Genomic DNA, 13,988 nt, shown 5'->3' with positions numbered 1-13,988 from the left:
GTGCAGTCGCCACCAACACTGAGTTAGCAAATACTGAACCATTGCTCCTAAGAGAAATACAGAGTTAGGTTCCTACAAGCCTCTGGTCAAAATGTTACCTTGTTCTGTGTGTTCTTTCTGTTTACAGACGCCACATTTAAAATATATTGTTGATTCATTAACATTGAGGTCATGGCCCAAGCACTGTAAGTCATGCCTGAATGAAGCTTAGCTGACACTTGTATTTTTTCCTTAAGATACATCACAGCTGCCTTTTTTTATGTGGTAAAATATACATAACCTGAAATTTAGCACCTTAACCATTTCTAGATGTACAGTTCAGTGGCACTGAGTACATATCACAGTCTTCTTGTACTGAGAACAGAAAACAGCGCTGCTCTTTGGGGGCTACTTCAGACAGCAAAATCACCAACAGAAAGCACTTAAGTGAGAAAAAGTGGCTCCAAGTAGACCATGAAAAGGACACTTTTTCACCAGGAAAGCTGAAAACAAGAAGGCAGAACTTCACGTTGTTCAGCCTCAGCTGGCAACTCAGAATTTTCACTGCTCTGTGCACAGCTGCAAAGGACCACAAAAGCGCCACAAGGGTTGATTACAAATGAGTTTTAGCAAGCGGACAAATTTGTAAATGCAGAAATTTGTGAATAATGGGGATCAGCTGTATTTTAATTACTAATGATAGACAAGAGCTGAGTATTTCAGGCACTGATGATTAGATTGAATTATGTTTTCAATAACTGATGTTAGGTTACAAGTTGGCTTCTATAACAGTTTGAGATTTGTTCACATCTTATCTAATTTGATGGTTTTCACTACAGCTGGACCTATGAGTGGATAAGGAGGAGACTGGCTTTACAGTGTGATTTGGACAAGGAACCACCTCCATTCACACATATCATCATCACCATCCCTTCTCACGCCCCTACTCATGGCTCCACATAAATGGTCCTATAGACAGAATGAACTGAACACATTAAAAAATAGAGCTCCAGAACTCAGCTAGAATTTATTATTTTCACTGAAGTATTACTGCTGGTGTCACAGATGTGAATCCTACTCCACAGATACAGGTGCACAAGAAATGTTATTTTGTTTTTTAAAAGTAACTTAAGACCTAATTGAGCCCCAGTCAAACTGACCTGGTGTTTCTGTTCGCCCTCAGCTTTGCCAAAGATTCTAAGCCCTAAGGATAGCAAGTAAGCAGCAGCACTCGCAGACCCAAAGGGGTTATCTATGCAGGGTCCCTAGGTTGTCCAGTGACCAAGGGCACCTCCCTGAAGCTTGGTGCTGAGTAAGAGACTGGACTCTGAGCACCTGTGCTGACTGGCTGCACCTGTTCTCCGAGTGTCCCTGCAGAGACCTGGGGAGTCTTGCTCTTCTAAGGCCCACCAACCTGTGTCTGTTTTCCAGTCTGGGGGAATCTCCCTCTTTCTGTCTTCTTGCCCTCAAAGACATTCCCTTCTCTCCCCTCCTCCTGGGACACCTTAGAATAATCACTTCAAAGAGTTTAGGCTTTTTCTAAGAGACAGGAAGAACAGTCAACTTCAGGAAGCTTCTACATTCCTCCCGAAATCCCTAAAGTAAGGTTAACAAAGGGCCTGGTTATCAGTTGTAAGCAACAAAAAGGAGTAAAACACCCATTAAATTTCTCAGTCAATAATCCTGCTACACTAGTAGACCATCTCAAGGGAGGGGAGAATTTTATTGTCATCTGCAGTTCAGTACTTTTAGTAGATGTTGAGATCATAATATTTTAATATTGAAAGGATATTGGGGGGACTTCCCTGGTGGTACAGTGGTTAGGAATCTGCCTGCCAATGCAGGGGACACAGATTCGAGCCTGGTCCGGGAAGATCCCACGTGCTACGGAGCATCTAAGCCTGTGTGCCCCAGCTACTGAGCCTGCGCTCTAGAGCCTGTGAGCCACAACTACTGAGCCCGCCTGCCCCTGCCGCAACTACTGAAGCCCACGCACCTAGAGCCTGTGCTCCACAACAAGAGAAGCCACTGCAGTGAGAAGCCCGCGCACCACAATGAAGAGTAACCCCTGCTCGTCACAACTAGAGAAAGCCCATATGCAGCAGTGAAGACCCAACACAGCCAAAAAATAATAATAATAAATAATTTTTTTAAAAAAAGAAAGGATATTGGCGACTGCCTAATAAAACTTTAAATACTGAGATTATAAGCTAGTTAGCAGAGCTGATACTAGAACCCATGTATTTTGGCCCTGAGTTCTGTATATTTTCTATTGAATTGTCCAAAAGCAAACTACACAATTCCCAAAAGAAACCCAGATTTCAGATTAATTTCCAGTTCCACAATGTAAACAGATCCCAGGAAATTGTTCTTTTCTGGTCAACAAAAAAGATAGTTTATTGTGCTTTTAAGAAGAATTGTCAAGTTGTATTAAAATATATAGTGACTTAAAATATTTTATTTACTCATAATTAGCAAAATAAAATTCAGTGATCACATCAAGTTCAGATGCTTTCTTTAACTTTTTTAGTGAGATTTGAGCACTTGATTCGTCTTTCCTATTTGGCTGAAATATTTTTTGGTCTAAAATAATTAGTGGGTATGCTTTCTTTTTTTTGCGGGAAGTACTTAATCATATATTTGTTTTAAATGAGATGGAAAGCTGGGGATTTGATTTCACCTTAACTTTGCCATTGTGCAGCTTGCCCCCAAACCTGATGTGAATTACGTTTTGTTCAAACTATGGTTAGGTTCCCGATGTACGTATGTAAGCAGTCCTAGTACTCCCTCTGTTCCTGGGCACCTACTTAAATCTAATTGATCTGAATTCATATTTGAAGCCAGTTACCTTACCATCATGTCTTCCATTTATACTTAAGGTAATTATCAATTATTATCTGCATTATAGAACTGGGTCAATCAAAGGCTTAGTACTGCTAAGACATGTTCAAGCTGCAAACTAATGGTTAAGGTGGGCAGTAGCTTAGAAATTCTTATTATACTTATTTTTACAGCATCACTTAATATTTACTTTGAGAAGCTTCAAGAAAGATAATCATTATTAATTTTGAATTATGTAGGTATTTTTGGAAAGTCAAGGAATTGAACTAAATCCACCAGAGAAGATGGCTCTCGATCCTTACACTGAACTCCGGAAACAGCCTCTTCGTAAGTATGTGACCCCAACAGACTTTGATCAACTCAAGCAGTTTCTCACCTTTGACAAACAAGTAAGTGACCCAGTAGGTTTACTTGTTTCCAAATGCAGCACTGCTTATTAGCAAGTTATTTTGGTAGATGTGTATTTTGAAACATTATATCTGTAATTTAACTGGTCAGATACAGTGCTATCTTTCTGGGGTTAGAGGTACAGGAATGCCTAAATTTCATATGAGAGGTTCAAAGATGATTGTGGAGTTAAGTCTTGTGAGCTCCACCAAACTTTTAAATCTTAAAGCAATTGCTGAGCAACATCTGCTCCCTGCTTTTTACTTCTAACCACCTACTTCTTTTCTCAAATATGAATTAATGTCAAAGAATCCTCTGGGAAACCTTAAATGAATTATTGGGATATTTCAAAGCTATTGCATATATGTAGGTTTCTAGTGTTAAGCCAGTAATTTCACAGCATTCCCATTGCAGATGCTTCCTTGTTCAATTTTATATTGATGTGTGAGTACAGAATGTTCTGGGTATTTTCCAGCTCTGTTCCAACCTTCCTATCTTCCCCTTGTGGACTGGTGTATTTGAGTCTTCTCCTTTACTGTACTAAAGGGAAAGAGAAAACAGATCACCCTCAGTGTTTCTTTGCTGCTTTTTTCTCTCAGACATCTAATTCCTTTTAGTTCAGAAAATTTTACCTAGCACTAGCAAGGTCTTTTAAGAACATTCTTTATATCAGTCATATGTCTGTCATTATTTTGTATTTAAAGATTGTATTGTTGATACTGTTACTAGAAAGAACAGTTGAAAGAACTAAAAAAAGACTGATTAATAAATGAAAATTCTTTCCATACTAATTATATACAAACCATTCACATGTATCTTTATTAATACGCATAAAGCACTGAACAAAGGGCCCACTGCTCTTTTAATTCAGCTTCTCTTTCACTGACTAATATTTTGGATCAAAATGAATCATTCTTTCTCAGCACAAGCTTGTAAGACTATTATTTAATACTTTCCAGCTGTTGACATCTGGCATATGATTTCAGATGTTTTTGTATCTTTGGTGAATACTTTGTTTTTAACCATCTGAGATTATGTCATAGTCTTTCTGGTTAATCTTTTCATCATTGTCTGATACAGAAATGCCAAAGTAGCTAAGTTAAACTCTCCACCTGTAGAATTTTTACTTAAGTCACTGCTTTGGGTTCCTCAAAGGTTCTTCGATTCTATGCGATCTGGGATGATACAGACAGCATGTTTGGTGAATGTCGGACCTACGTTATTCATTACTATCTTATGGATGATACAGTGGAAATTCGAGAGGTCCACGAACGGAATGATGGACGAGATCCCTTCCCACTCCTCATGAGCCGCCAGCGCATGCCCAAGGTTTTGGTGGAGAATGCAAGTATGTGTGATTCAGTTTATCCTCTGTTAAATGGGACCTTTCCTGGATCTCAAAGGAGTTAATCAGTGTGGTCATTCCCTTTACACTTGGGAGGTGCTTGCTGTGTTCTCTTAGGTACTCAAAAAGCGGCTTTCCCATAACTTCCCTCCTTTACTGGCCCCTCGATCCAAGCTTGTATCTGAAATGGTCTGGCAGAGATGACTGATACCAAGATCAGGGGAACAAAACCAAAAGAGCAGTGGAAGATTTATTTAAAGTGTGGAAGAGCAAGGCTTCTGAGCTGAAGCAATTTCATGTCAGATTTTTAATGCATTTCTGAAACAAGCTTGTTTTCATTCAGAGATACAGCTTACCATTTCCTTATGTGCTTTTCAGACTTTGCTTCTCACCTCAACCACTTCCTAATCAGGAAGTTTCTATGTGGGATAACTTCAGATGGGAAAAGGCATGTCTGTTGTTCATAATGGTGGATCCCCATTGTATCAACCCTTGGTCTGTCTTTGCTGATATAAAATAACCTTATCAATGGGAGTGTGAGAATGCAAACAAAATGCAGCTGAGACAGGCTGTCTGTCACTACTTCTCTGGAATAAGTAGACTTGCTTTAGTTATTGACTTAATAGTTTAAGAATTTTCTCTTACAAAAGTGTCATCTTGGTCACATGTAATGACCAATGTTTGGATGGCTGACAGAACTCTGTAATAAATACTTCGGGGTTTTTTTGTTTTGTTTTTTAACTCTATTTTTTGGAACTAAGAGATAAGAAATTCCAGGTATTGAGCAAGAGATTTGTCTTAGAGGTTATAAACAAATTGGCCGTCTGAAAGCTAAATCCAGCCTACTCACATGTATTGCTTGGTCTGCACAGTGTTTTTTAAAAATGCAGTTATCTGGGGGCAAGGAGGTGGAGATTTCCATTACTGGGAGAGTGGATAATCAGAATGTGGTGAAGGTATGTCCTGATAAATATGTAATAGAAGCAAAATGTACAAGAAAGCAAATGGATGCATCTTAAATGCATAGTGCTGTGTAGAAAAAAAAGGAGATGTATAACGCAATACCATTTACATGAAGTAAAATGCACACAAAACAGTGTAAATATGCAGATAATCAGAAATCTGCTCATTAGCATGGTTGCATGTGAGGCAGAGGAGAATGAGATTGGGGAAAACGATAAAAGGGAGTAAAAATTGTCATTTTTAAATTAAGAGACTTAACATTAAGCACCTCTTTTTTTGAGAGATGAGAATAATTGCTAACACAGTTTACATTCTCAAATAGCGATAACTGGATCCATGCCCTAGTTCAACTTAGTCCGGCTGCTGCCTGCCGTGTTTCTTCTACTTAGCTCCCATAGAACCCTCTTAGAGTTCTGTGACACTGGGACTAATATACTAATTTTGGCCTTCCAGAATGCTTAAATGAGCCTGCAATGCCTGCCATCTGGAGCTAACAAACGTCAGAGTTATGATTAAGAAGAAGAATGGGGATGTATTCAGGGTGGCATGAAAAAAGTGTCAGTAAATCTCTTGAACTCTCAGGTTCCATGTTTGTGTCTGCCTTATCAATGTGCCTTATCATTGTGGCCTATGTTTAGACTTTTCAAGATGTAATCATCCTCATCTATAACTTCCCAAATTTTAACAATTTTCAGCAGGGGTAGATGGAAAGGCAGCCTGGTGACCTATGTAGGGTCCTTTGAAAAGGTAGGACACATATCTTTTTGTGAAAGTTATTGTTAGTCTTGCAGATGGAAAAGGCTAAGCTTCCATCAGCTAAATAATTCCTTTAACTGGAACCATGGTGTTAAAGTGTCTGACTGACTCCCAGAGGCATTAATCCAATGGATAATTTTTATTGAATTCGGTTAAACAAGGGTTAAATATCTGCTCTGGGAACTATGTCATGTGCTAAGTGCTGTGCTATGGAGGATAAGATGAAAATATAACTCCTAGACCTAGAATCCCTGTCCTTCAGTCACTTGTAGCGGCTGGGGAGACAAGTAATATAAATACTCAAAGCTCTTAAACAGTAACACAGGTGCTCCAGATTATCTGATTGCTAACTAGTTATGTCATGTAGACAAAGCTCAGAAGAAGAGGTGTGAGCTAGAAAGACTAAAGGCTTTGCGGGAGAGCCGGGTGTGGACCTAAACAATGGACCCTTAACTAGGAAAAATCTAATGTATAGAAAGGAAATGATTCCAGAAGTAAGATCTGAGATAATAAGAAGTGATAAAGAAAATGGTAAAATGTAGGTAAATCTAAATAAACATTGACTATACAAACTAAAGGAACAATGTTAAATTTGAGGGGCTTAAAACATATCAAAGTAAAATTAAAGTATATTACAGTAATGATATTTGAGCAGTGATAGGATTAAAAAACAACAAATTTTGAAAAATGTTTGGGTATTTTTATGGATTATTTATTTTTATTGAAATAAAATTAACTTACAATACTATATTAGTTTCAGGTGTACAACACAGTGATCTGATACTTTTATACATTACAAAATGATCACCAGGATAATTCTAGTTATCATCTGTTACCACACAAAGTTTTTGCAGTATTATTATTATTATTGTTATTTTCAGTGTTCCCCTGACAACTCTAATGCATAGCCAGGCTTTTTTTTTTTTTTTAATATTTATTTACTTATTTGGTTGCGGCCGGGTCTTAGTTGTGGCACGTGTGCTCCTTAGTGGTGGCTGGTGGGCTTCTTATTTGTGGCTCACAGGCTCCTTAGTTGCCACTCACTGGCTGCTTAGTTGTGGCACGTGGGCTCTTTAGTTGCGGTTTGCCAGCTCCTTGGTTGTGGCGTTTATGTGGGATCTAGTTCCCTGACCAGGGGTCAAACCCGGGCCCCCTGCATTTGGAGCATGGCATCTTAACCACTGCGCCACCAGGGAAGTCCCTACAGTATTATTGACTATATTCCCTATGCTGTACATTACACCCCCATGACTTATTTATTTTACAACTAAAGTTTGTACCTCTTAGTTTTCCTCATCAATTACACTCATCATCTTACCCCACTCCCCTCTGAGAACCACCAGTTAGTTCTCTATATCTATGAGTCTGTTTCTGTATGTTTATTCTTTTGTTTTACTTTTTTAGATTCCACATACAAGTGAAATGCAGTATTTGTCTTTCTCTGTCTGACTTATTTCACTTAGCATAATACCCTTTAGGTCCATGTTGTCAAAAATAGCAAGATTTCATTCTTTTTTATCGTTGAGTAATATTGTGTGTGTGTGTGTATGTGTGTGTACAGCACTTTCTCATTATCCATTCATCTATCCATGGACATTTAGATTGCTTCCGTATCTTGGCTATTGTAAATAATGCTGTAGTGAACAGAGGGGTGCATAAATCTTTTTGAATTAGTGGGGTTTTTTTCCCCAGAAAAATACCCAGAAGTGGAATTGGTGGATCTCATGATAGTTCTGTTTTTAATTTTTTGAGGAATCTCCATACTGTTTTCCATAGTAGCTGCACTAATTTTACATTCCCACCAACAGTGCACAGGGTTCCCTTTCCTCCACATCCTCGCCAACATTTGTTATTTGTTGTCATCTTGATAATAGCCATTCTGAGAGGTGTGATGTGGTATCTCATTGTGGGTTTGATTTGTGTTTCTCTGGTGATTAGTGATGTTGAGCATCTTTTCATATGCCTGTTGGCCATCTGTAGGTCTTCCTTGGAAAAATGTCTCTTCAGGTCCTCAGACCATTTTTTTTAATCAGGTGGGTTTTTTGTTTGATGTCGAGTTGTATGAGTTCTTTCTATATTTTGGATATTAAACCCCTTATCAGATGTATTATTTGCAAATAGCTTCTCCCATTCAGTAGGCTGCCTTTTTGTTTGGTTCCTTGTTTCCTTCATTGTGCAAAAGCTTTTTAGTTTGTTGTAGTCCCATTGGTTTATTTTTGCTTTTGTATCCCTTGCCTGAGGAGACATATCCAAAAAAAAATGTTTCTAAGACTGATGTCAAAGAATGTACTGCTTATGTATTCTAATAGGAGTTTTATGGTTTTAATTCTTACATGTAAATTTTAATTCTATTTTGAGTTAATTTTTGTATATGGAGTGAGTAAGTAGTCCAGTTTGATTCTTTTAACGTGTGGCTGTCCAGTTTTCTCCACACCACTTATTGAAGAGTCTGTCTTTTCCCCATTGTGTATGCTTGCCTGATTTGTCATAGAGTAATTGACCATATAAGTGTGGGTTTATTTCTGGGCTCTTTGTTCTGTTCCATTGATCTATGTGATCTATGTGCCAGTACCATACTGTTTTGATTATTGTAGGATTGTAGTATAGTTTGAAATTAGTGAGCATGGTACCTCCAGTTTTGTTTTTCTTTCTCAAGATTGTTTTGGCTATTCAGAGCCTTATGTGTTTCCATACAAATTTTAGAATTATTTGTTCTAGTTCTGTGGAAAATGCCATTGGTATTTTGATAGGGACTGCATTGAATCTGCAGGCTAGGTAATATGTTTATTTTAACAATATTAATTCTTCCAATCCATGAGCACAGTGTATCTTTCCATTTGTTTGTGTTGTCTTCAGTTTCTCTCGTCAGAGTCTTAACAGTTTTCTGAGTAAAAGTATTTTACCTCCTTGGTTAGATTTATTTCTAGGTATTTTATTCTTTTTTATGCAGTTGTAAATGGATTTCTTTTTCTGTTAGTTCTTTGTTAGTGTATAGAATTGCAACAGATTTCTGTATATTTTGTATCTTATGGCTTTACTGAATTCATTTATTAGTTCTGTTTTATTGTGGCACCTTTAGGATTTTATATATATAGTATCATATCATCTGCAAACAGTAGCAGTTTTACTTTTTTCCTTTCCAACTTGGATTCCTTTTATTTCTTTTTCTTGTCTGATCGCTATGGCTAGGACTTCCAATATTATGGTGAATAAAATTGGAGTGAGTGGTCTTCCTTCTCTTGTTTCTAGTCTTCAACAAAATGCTTTAAGCTTTTTACTGTTGAGTGTGAAGTTAGCTGTGGGCTTGTCATGTATGGCCTTTATTAAGTTGAGGAAAGTTCCCTCTCTGCCCACTTTGTTGAGAGCTTTTATCATACATGGATGCTGAATTTCACCAAAAGCTTTTTTTGCACCTATTGAGATGATCATATGATTTTTATTCTTCAGTTTGTTAATCACATTGATTGATTTGTGGGTTTTGAACCATCCTTGCACCCCTGGGATAAATCCTACTTGATCATATTGTATTATGCTTTTAACATAGTGTTGTATCCTGTTTGCTAATATTTTTTGAGGGTTTTTGAATCTATGTTCATCAGTGATATTGGCCTACAATTTTCTTTTCTTGTGGTGCCTTTGTCTGGTTTTGGTATCAAGGTGATGCTGGCCTCATGGAATGAGTTCAGAAGCATTTCTCCTCCTTCAATTTTTTGGAATACTTTAGAAGGTTAGGTGTTAACTCTTCTCTAAATGTTTAATAGAATTCACCTGTGAAGCCCTCTGGTCCTAGACTTTTGTTTCTTGGGGTTATTTGATTACTGATTCAATTTCATTACTAATAATCAGTCTATTCATATTTTCTATATCCTCCTGATTCAGTCTTAGGAGATGGTGTGTTTTTAGGAATTTATCCATTTATTCTAGGTCGTTCATTTTGCTGACGTGTAATTGTTCATACTAATCTCTTATGATTCTTTGTATTCCTATGGTGTCACTTGTAATTTCTCTTTCATTTTTGATTTTATTTATTTGGATCCTCTCTCATTTTTTAGTTGATGAATCTGGCTAAAGTTTTATAATTTTGTTTATCTTTTCAAAGAAACACCTCTTAGTTTCATTGATCTTTTCTGTTTTTTTTTAGTCTCTATTTCATTTATTTCCTCTCTGATCTTTATTATTTCTTTCCTTCTACTCACTTTGGATTCTGCTTATTCTTCTTTTTTTACTTCCTTTAGGTGTAAGGTTAGATTGAGATTTTTTATTTCCTGAGGTAGGCTTATATTGCTATACACTTTCCTCTTAGAACTGCTTTTGCTGTGTCCCATAGCATTTTGTATCATTGTGTTTCCATTTTCATTTGTCTCCAGGTATTTTTTATTTCCTCTTTGATTTCTGCAGTGACCGATTGGTTGTTTTGTACTATATTGTTTAGCCTCCACACATTTGTGTTTCTTACAGTGTTTTTTCTTTTTTTTTTATTGAAGTACAGTTGATTTACAATGTTGTGTTAATTTCTATACAGCAAAGTGGTTCAGTTATACGTATATATACATATATACACACACACACACGCACACACACACACACACACACATTCTTTTTATATTCTTTTCCATTATGGTTTATCACAGGATGTTGAATATTGTTCCCTGTGCTATACAGTAGAAACTTGTTGTTTATCCGTTCTATATATCGTAGTTTACATCTGCTAACCCCAAACTCAGAATCCATCCCTCCCCGACCCCGCCCCTGGCAACCACAAGTCTGTTCGCTGTCTGTGAGTCTGTTTCTGTTTTGTAGATAGGTTCATTTGTGTCGTGTTTTAGATTCCACATATAAGTCATATCATATGATATTTGTCTTTCTCCTTCTGACTTAACTAGTAAGGTAATCTCAAGGTCTACAGTTTGTTTTTTTTTTCCTTGTAGTTGATTTCTAGTCTCATGGTGTTGTGATTAGAGAAGATGCTTCGTATGATTTCAGTCTTCTTAAATTTACTGAGACTTGTTTTGTGGCCTAGCATGTGATCTGTCCTGGAGAATGTTCCATGTGCACTTGAAAAGAATGTATTCTGCTGCTTTTGGATGGAATGTTCTATATATTTCTATTAAGTTCATCTGGTCTAATGTCATTTAAGGCCAGTGTTTCCTTTTTGATTTTCTGTCTGGATGATCTGTCCATTGATGTAACTGGAGTGTTAAAGTCCCCTTCTATTATTGTGTTACCATCAGTTTCTCCTTTTGTTTGTTAATATTTGCCTTATGTACTTAGGTGCTTCTATGTTGGCTGTATATATATTTACAATTATTACATCTTTTTGGATTGATCCCTTTATCATTATGTAATGCCCTTTTTTGTCTCTTTTTACAGGCTTTGCTTTAAAGTCTACTTGGTGTGATATAAATATTGGTACCCTAGCTTTCTTTTCATTTTCATTTGCATGGAATACCCTTTCTCATCCTCTCACTTTCAGTCTGTCTGTTTTAGGTCTGAAGTGAGTCCCTTGTAAGCAGCATGTAGATGGATCTTGTTTTTTTATTCATTCAGCCCCTCCATGTCTTTTGATTGGAGCATTTAGTCCACTTACATTTAAAGTAATAATTATTGGGGAATTCTCTGGCAGTCCAGTGGCTGGGACTCTGTGTTTTCACTGTCAAGGGCGTGGCTTTGTTCCCTGGTCAGGGAACTGAGATCCTACAAGCTGCATGGTGTGGCCAAAAAAAAGAAAACAATGCCACAGAGTCATGAGCTGTGTCCTCCACTGCCCATCACTTCCTGGGGTAACTCAGAGAGCTCTAGTAGGGTTGGGCACTAGACACTGGGAGAAGGAACCTTTGGTCTATAGGGCGTTTAAGATGTGTGATTGGGAAGCAGCCAACCCTTTTCTTTTGGCAAATCAAGGGCTGGAGCGTTAGGTTTTCTGAATGCTGTAGCAGAACCTTAGTCTCCTTCCTTATTTTCTTAGCAATTATCAGTTAGGATAGTACCAACCCCCCTCTCATGCTCCCTGTCATCAGAGTTCTGGGGCCAAGCTTTGTGGTTCCAGCTACAAAGTGTGGCACCTTACTAGAACTGACTGATGATCTTATGGTTTCCATGGAGGCCAAGTTGCAGGGAATCAGTCTTAAACAATCAACACCTAGTTTTCATAAGAGAGTGTGACAAATTAGATTTATTCCAAAAATGGAAGGTTGATTCTACGTTTGAAAATCTGTTGATTTCCCAGATGAACGGATTACCGGAACCATTGTGCTGACTGTCCCTGCCTCTTGGCACAGGACTAGATCAGACTGCCCTCGTAGCAGTGACCACAATTGAAATGAAACCATGTTTTGTGTGTTTAGGGTCTGTGGCCCGAATAGAATGTCTTCTCCATCAAGGCAGGAATTTTATCCATACTGTTAATTGTTATAATCTCTGTATTCAGCAGTGTACCTGTTATACGGTATATGTGGTCACTAACAATTTGTTAGATGAACGGATAAATGGGTGGGTGGTTGAAGTAAATGACTTGGACCCCCCACCATAGATCCAATACTCTGTCTTTATAGAAGGACATTTATTCTTTTCTCTTGTAATGATTCCTTCTAAGCATTAATTCTACTAAGATTGGTGACCTCTAGGGATAGTTCAAGCCGAATATGGGAGAGAGACTTTACAGAAACAATCTGGGTTATTATTTATGTGTCCTGTTCGCAGATGGAAGTACTCAGCCCTGTGTTCTGCAGGGAGTGTGGAGGAGTCCCTGACCCTCGGTCAGAGCTGAAGCCTGCACTCCCTCTGGTTCTCAGGAATGCCTGGCTGCCGTGTGTCAGTCTTTCTTCCCATCCTCATTCCTTTTCTTTCCTCTCCCTGCTGTCTTTTGTTAGAGAACTTCCCTCGATGTGTGCTGGAAATCTCAGACAAGGAGGTGTTGGAATGGTATACTGCCAAAGACTTCATTGTTGGGAAGCCACTCACTATACTTGGGAGAACTTTCTTCATTTATGATTGTGATCCATTTACTCGGCAGTATTACAAAGAAAAATTTGGAATCTCCGATTTACCACGCATTGATGTGAGCAAGAAGGAACCACCTCCTGTGAAACAGGTAACAGGACACTTGTTCTGAGGTTAGAGAGAGAGTTCATCTTCTGATGCATTAATAGAAATTTAAGGAAAAGGATAAAAAAGGCTCTTATGTGAATACCCAATAAAAAAAATGGACAAAGCATGTGAAATAGAGCAGTTCACAAAAGAAGAACTACAAATGGCTAATGAACATACAGAAAGACCTTCAATTGATAATCAAACAAAGAGAAATGAAAATAATGAGGTTTAGGATCTGTTTGCTCTAAAAAGACTCACAATATCCAGTGTTTGCCCTGGTGTGATGCAGTAGGCATCGTGTACTGTTAATAGGCGAACAATGAGAAAAACTTTTCTGAAGGGCAGTTTGTCTCATTTAAACTTTTTCAAAATAAAATATCACGTATCTCTTGACCCAGAAAATCTGGTTTGGGGATTATAAATAGATATATGTGAGGATGTGTAGTGTAGCATTACTTATAATAAAGTGTAAGGACATTGGCAGAATAAATTATAGTATATCCATCCATATAATTAGAGGACTATAAGACTTGTTAAAAAAAAAGAGGGAGTCTATGCATATTAACATGAGAAAATGTCCATAACATTTTTAAGGGATTGTGAATACATGACATGGCACTATTTTTGT

General features: G+C 37.7%; 1 protein-coding gene across 1 annotated transcript in view; it reads left to right on the top strand.

The window, feature by feature from the left end:
• Positions 1-13,988, top strand: part of EFHC1 (EF-hand domain containing 1) — a 65,224-nt gene that overhangs the window by 22,720 nt on the left and 28,516 nt on the right. The window contains exons 4-6 of the mRNA XM_019949920.3: positions 3,060-3,209; positions 4,363-4,555; positions 13,141-13,361. Of these exons, the coding sequence (XP_019805479.2) occupies positions 3,060-3,209; positions 4,363-4,555; positions 13,141-13,361 (564 nt within the window). The remainder of the gene's footprint in view (positions 1-3,059; positions 3,210-4,362; positions 4,556-13,140; positions 13,362-13,988) is intronic.

This window comes from Tursiops truncatus, chromosome 10 (genome assembly GCF_011762595.2).
Source record: "Tursiops truncatus isolate mTurTru1 chromosome 10, mTurTru1.mat.Y, whole genome shotgun sequence".
Classification (NCBI taxonomy): domain Eukaryota; kingdom Metazoa; phylum Chordata; class Mammalia; order Artiodactyla; family Delphinidae; genus Tursiops; species Tursiops truncatus.
Note: the sequence above shows the minus strand (reverse complement) of the source record. Positions and strands in the feature narration are given on the sequence as shown.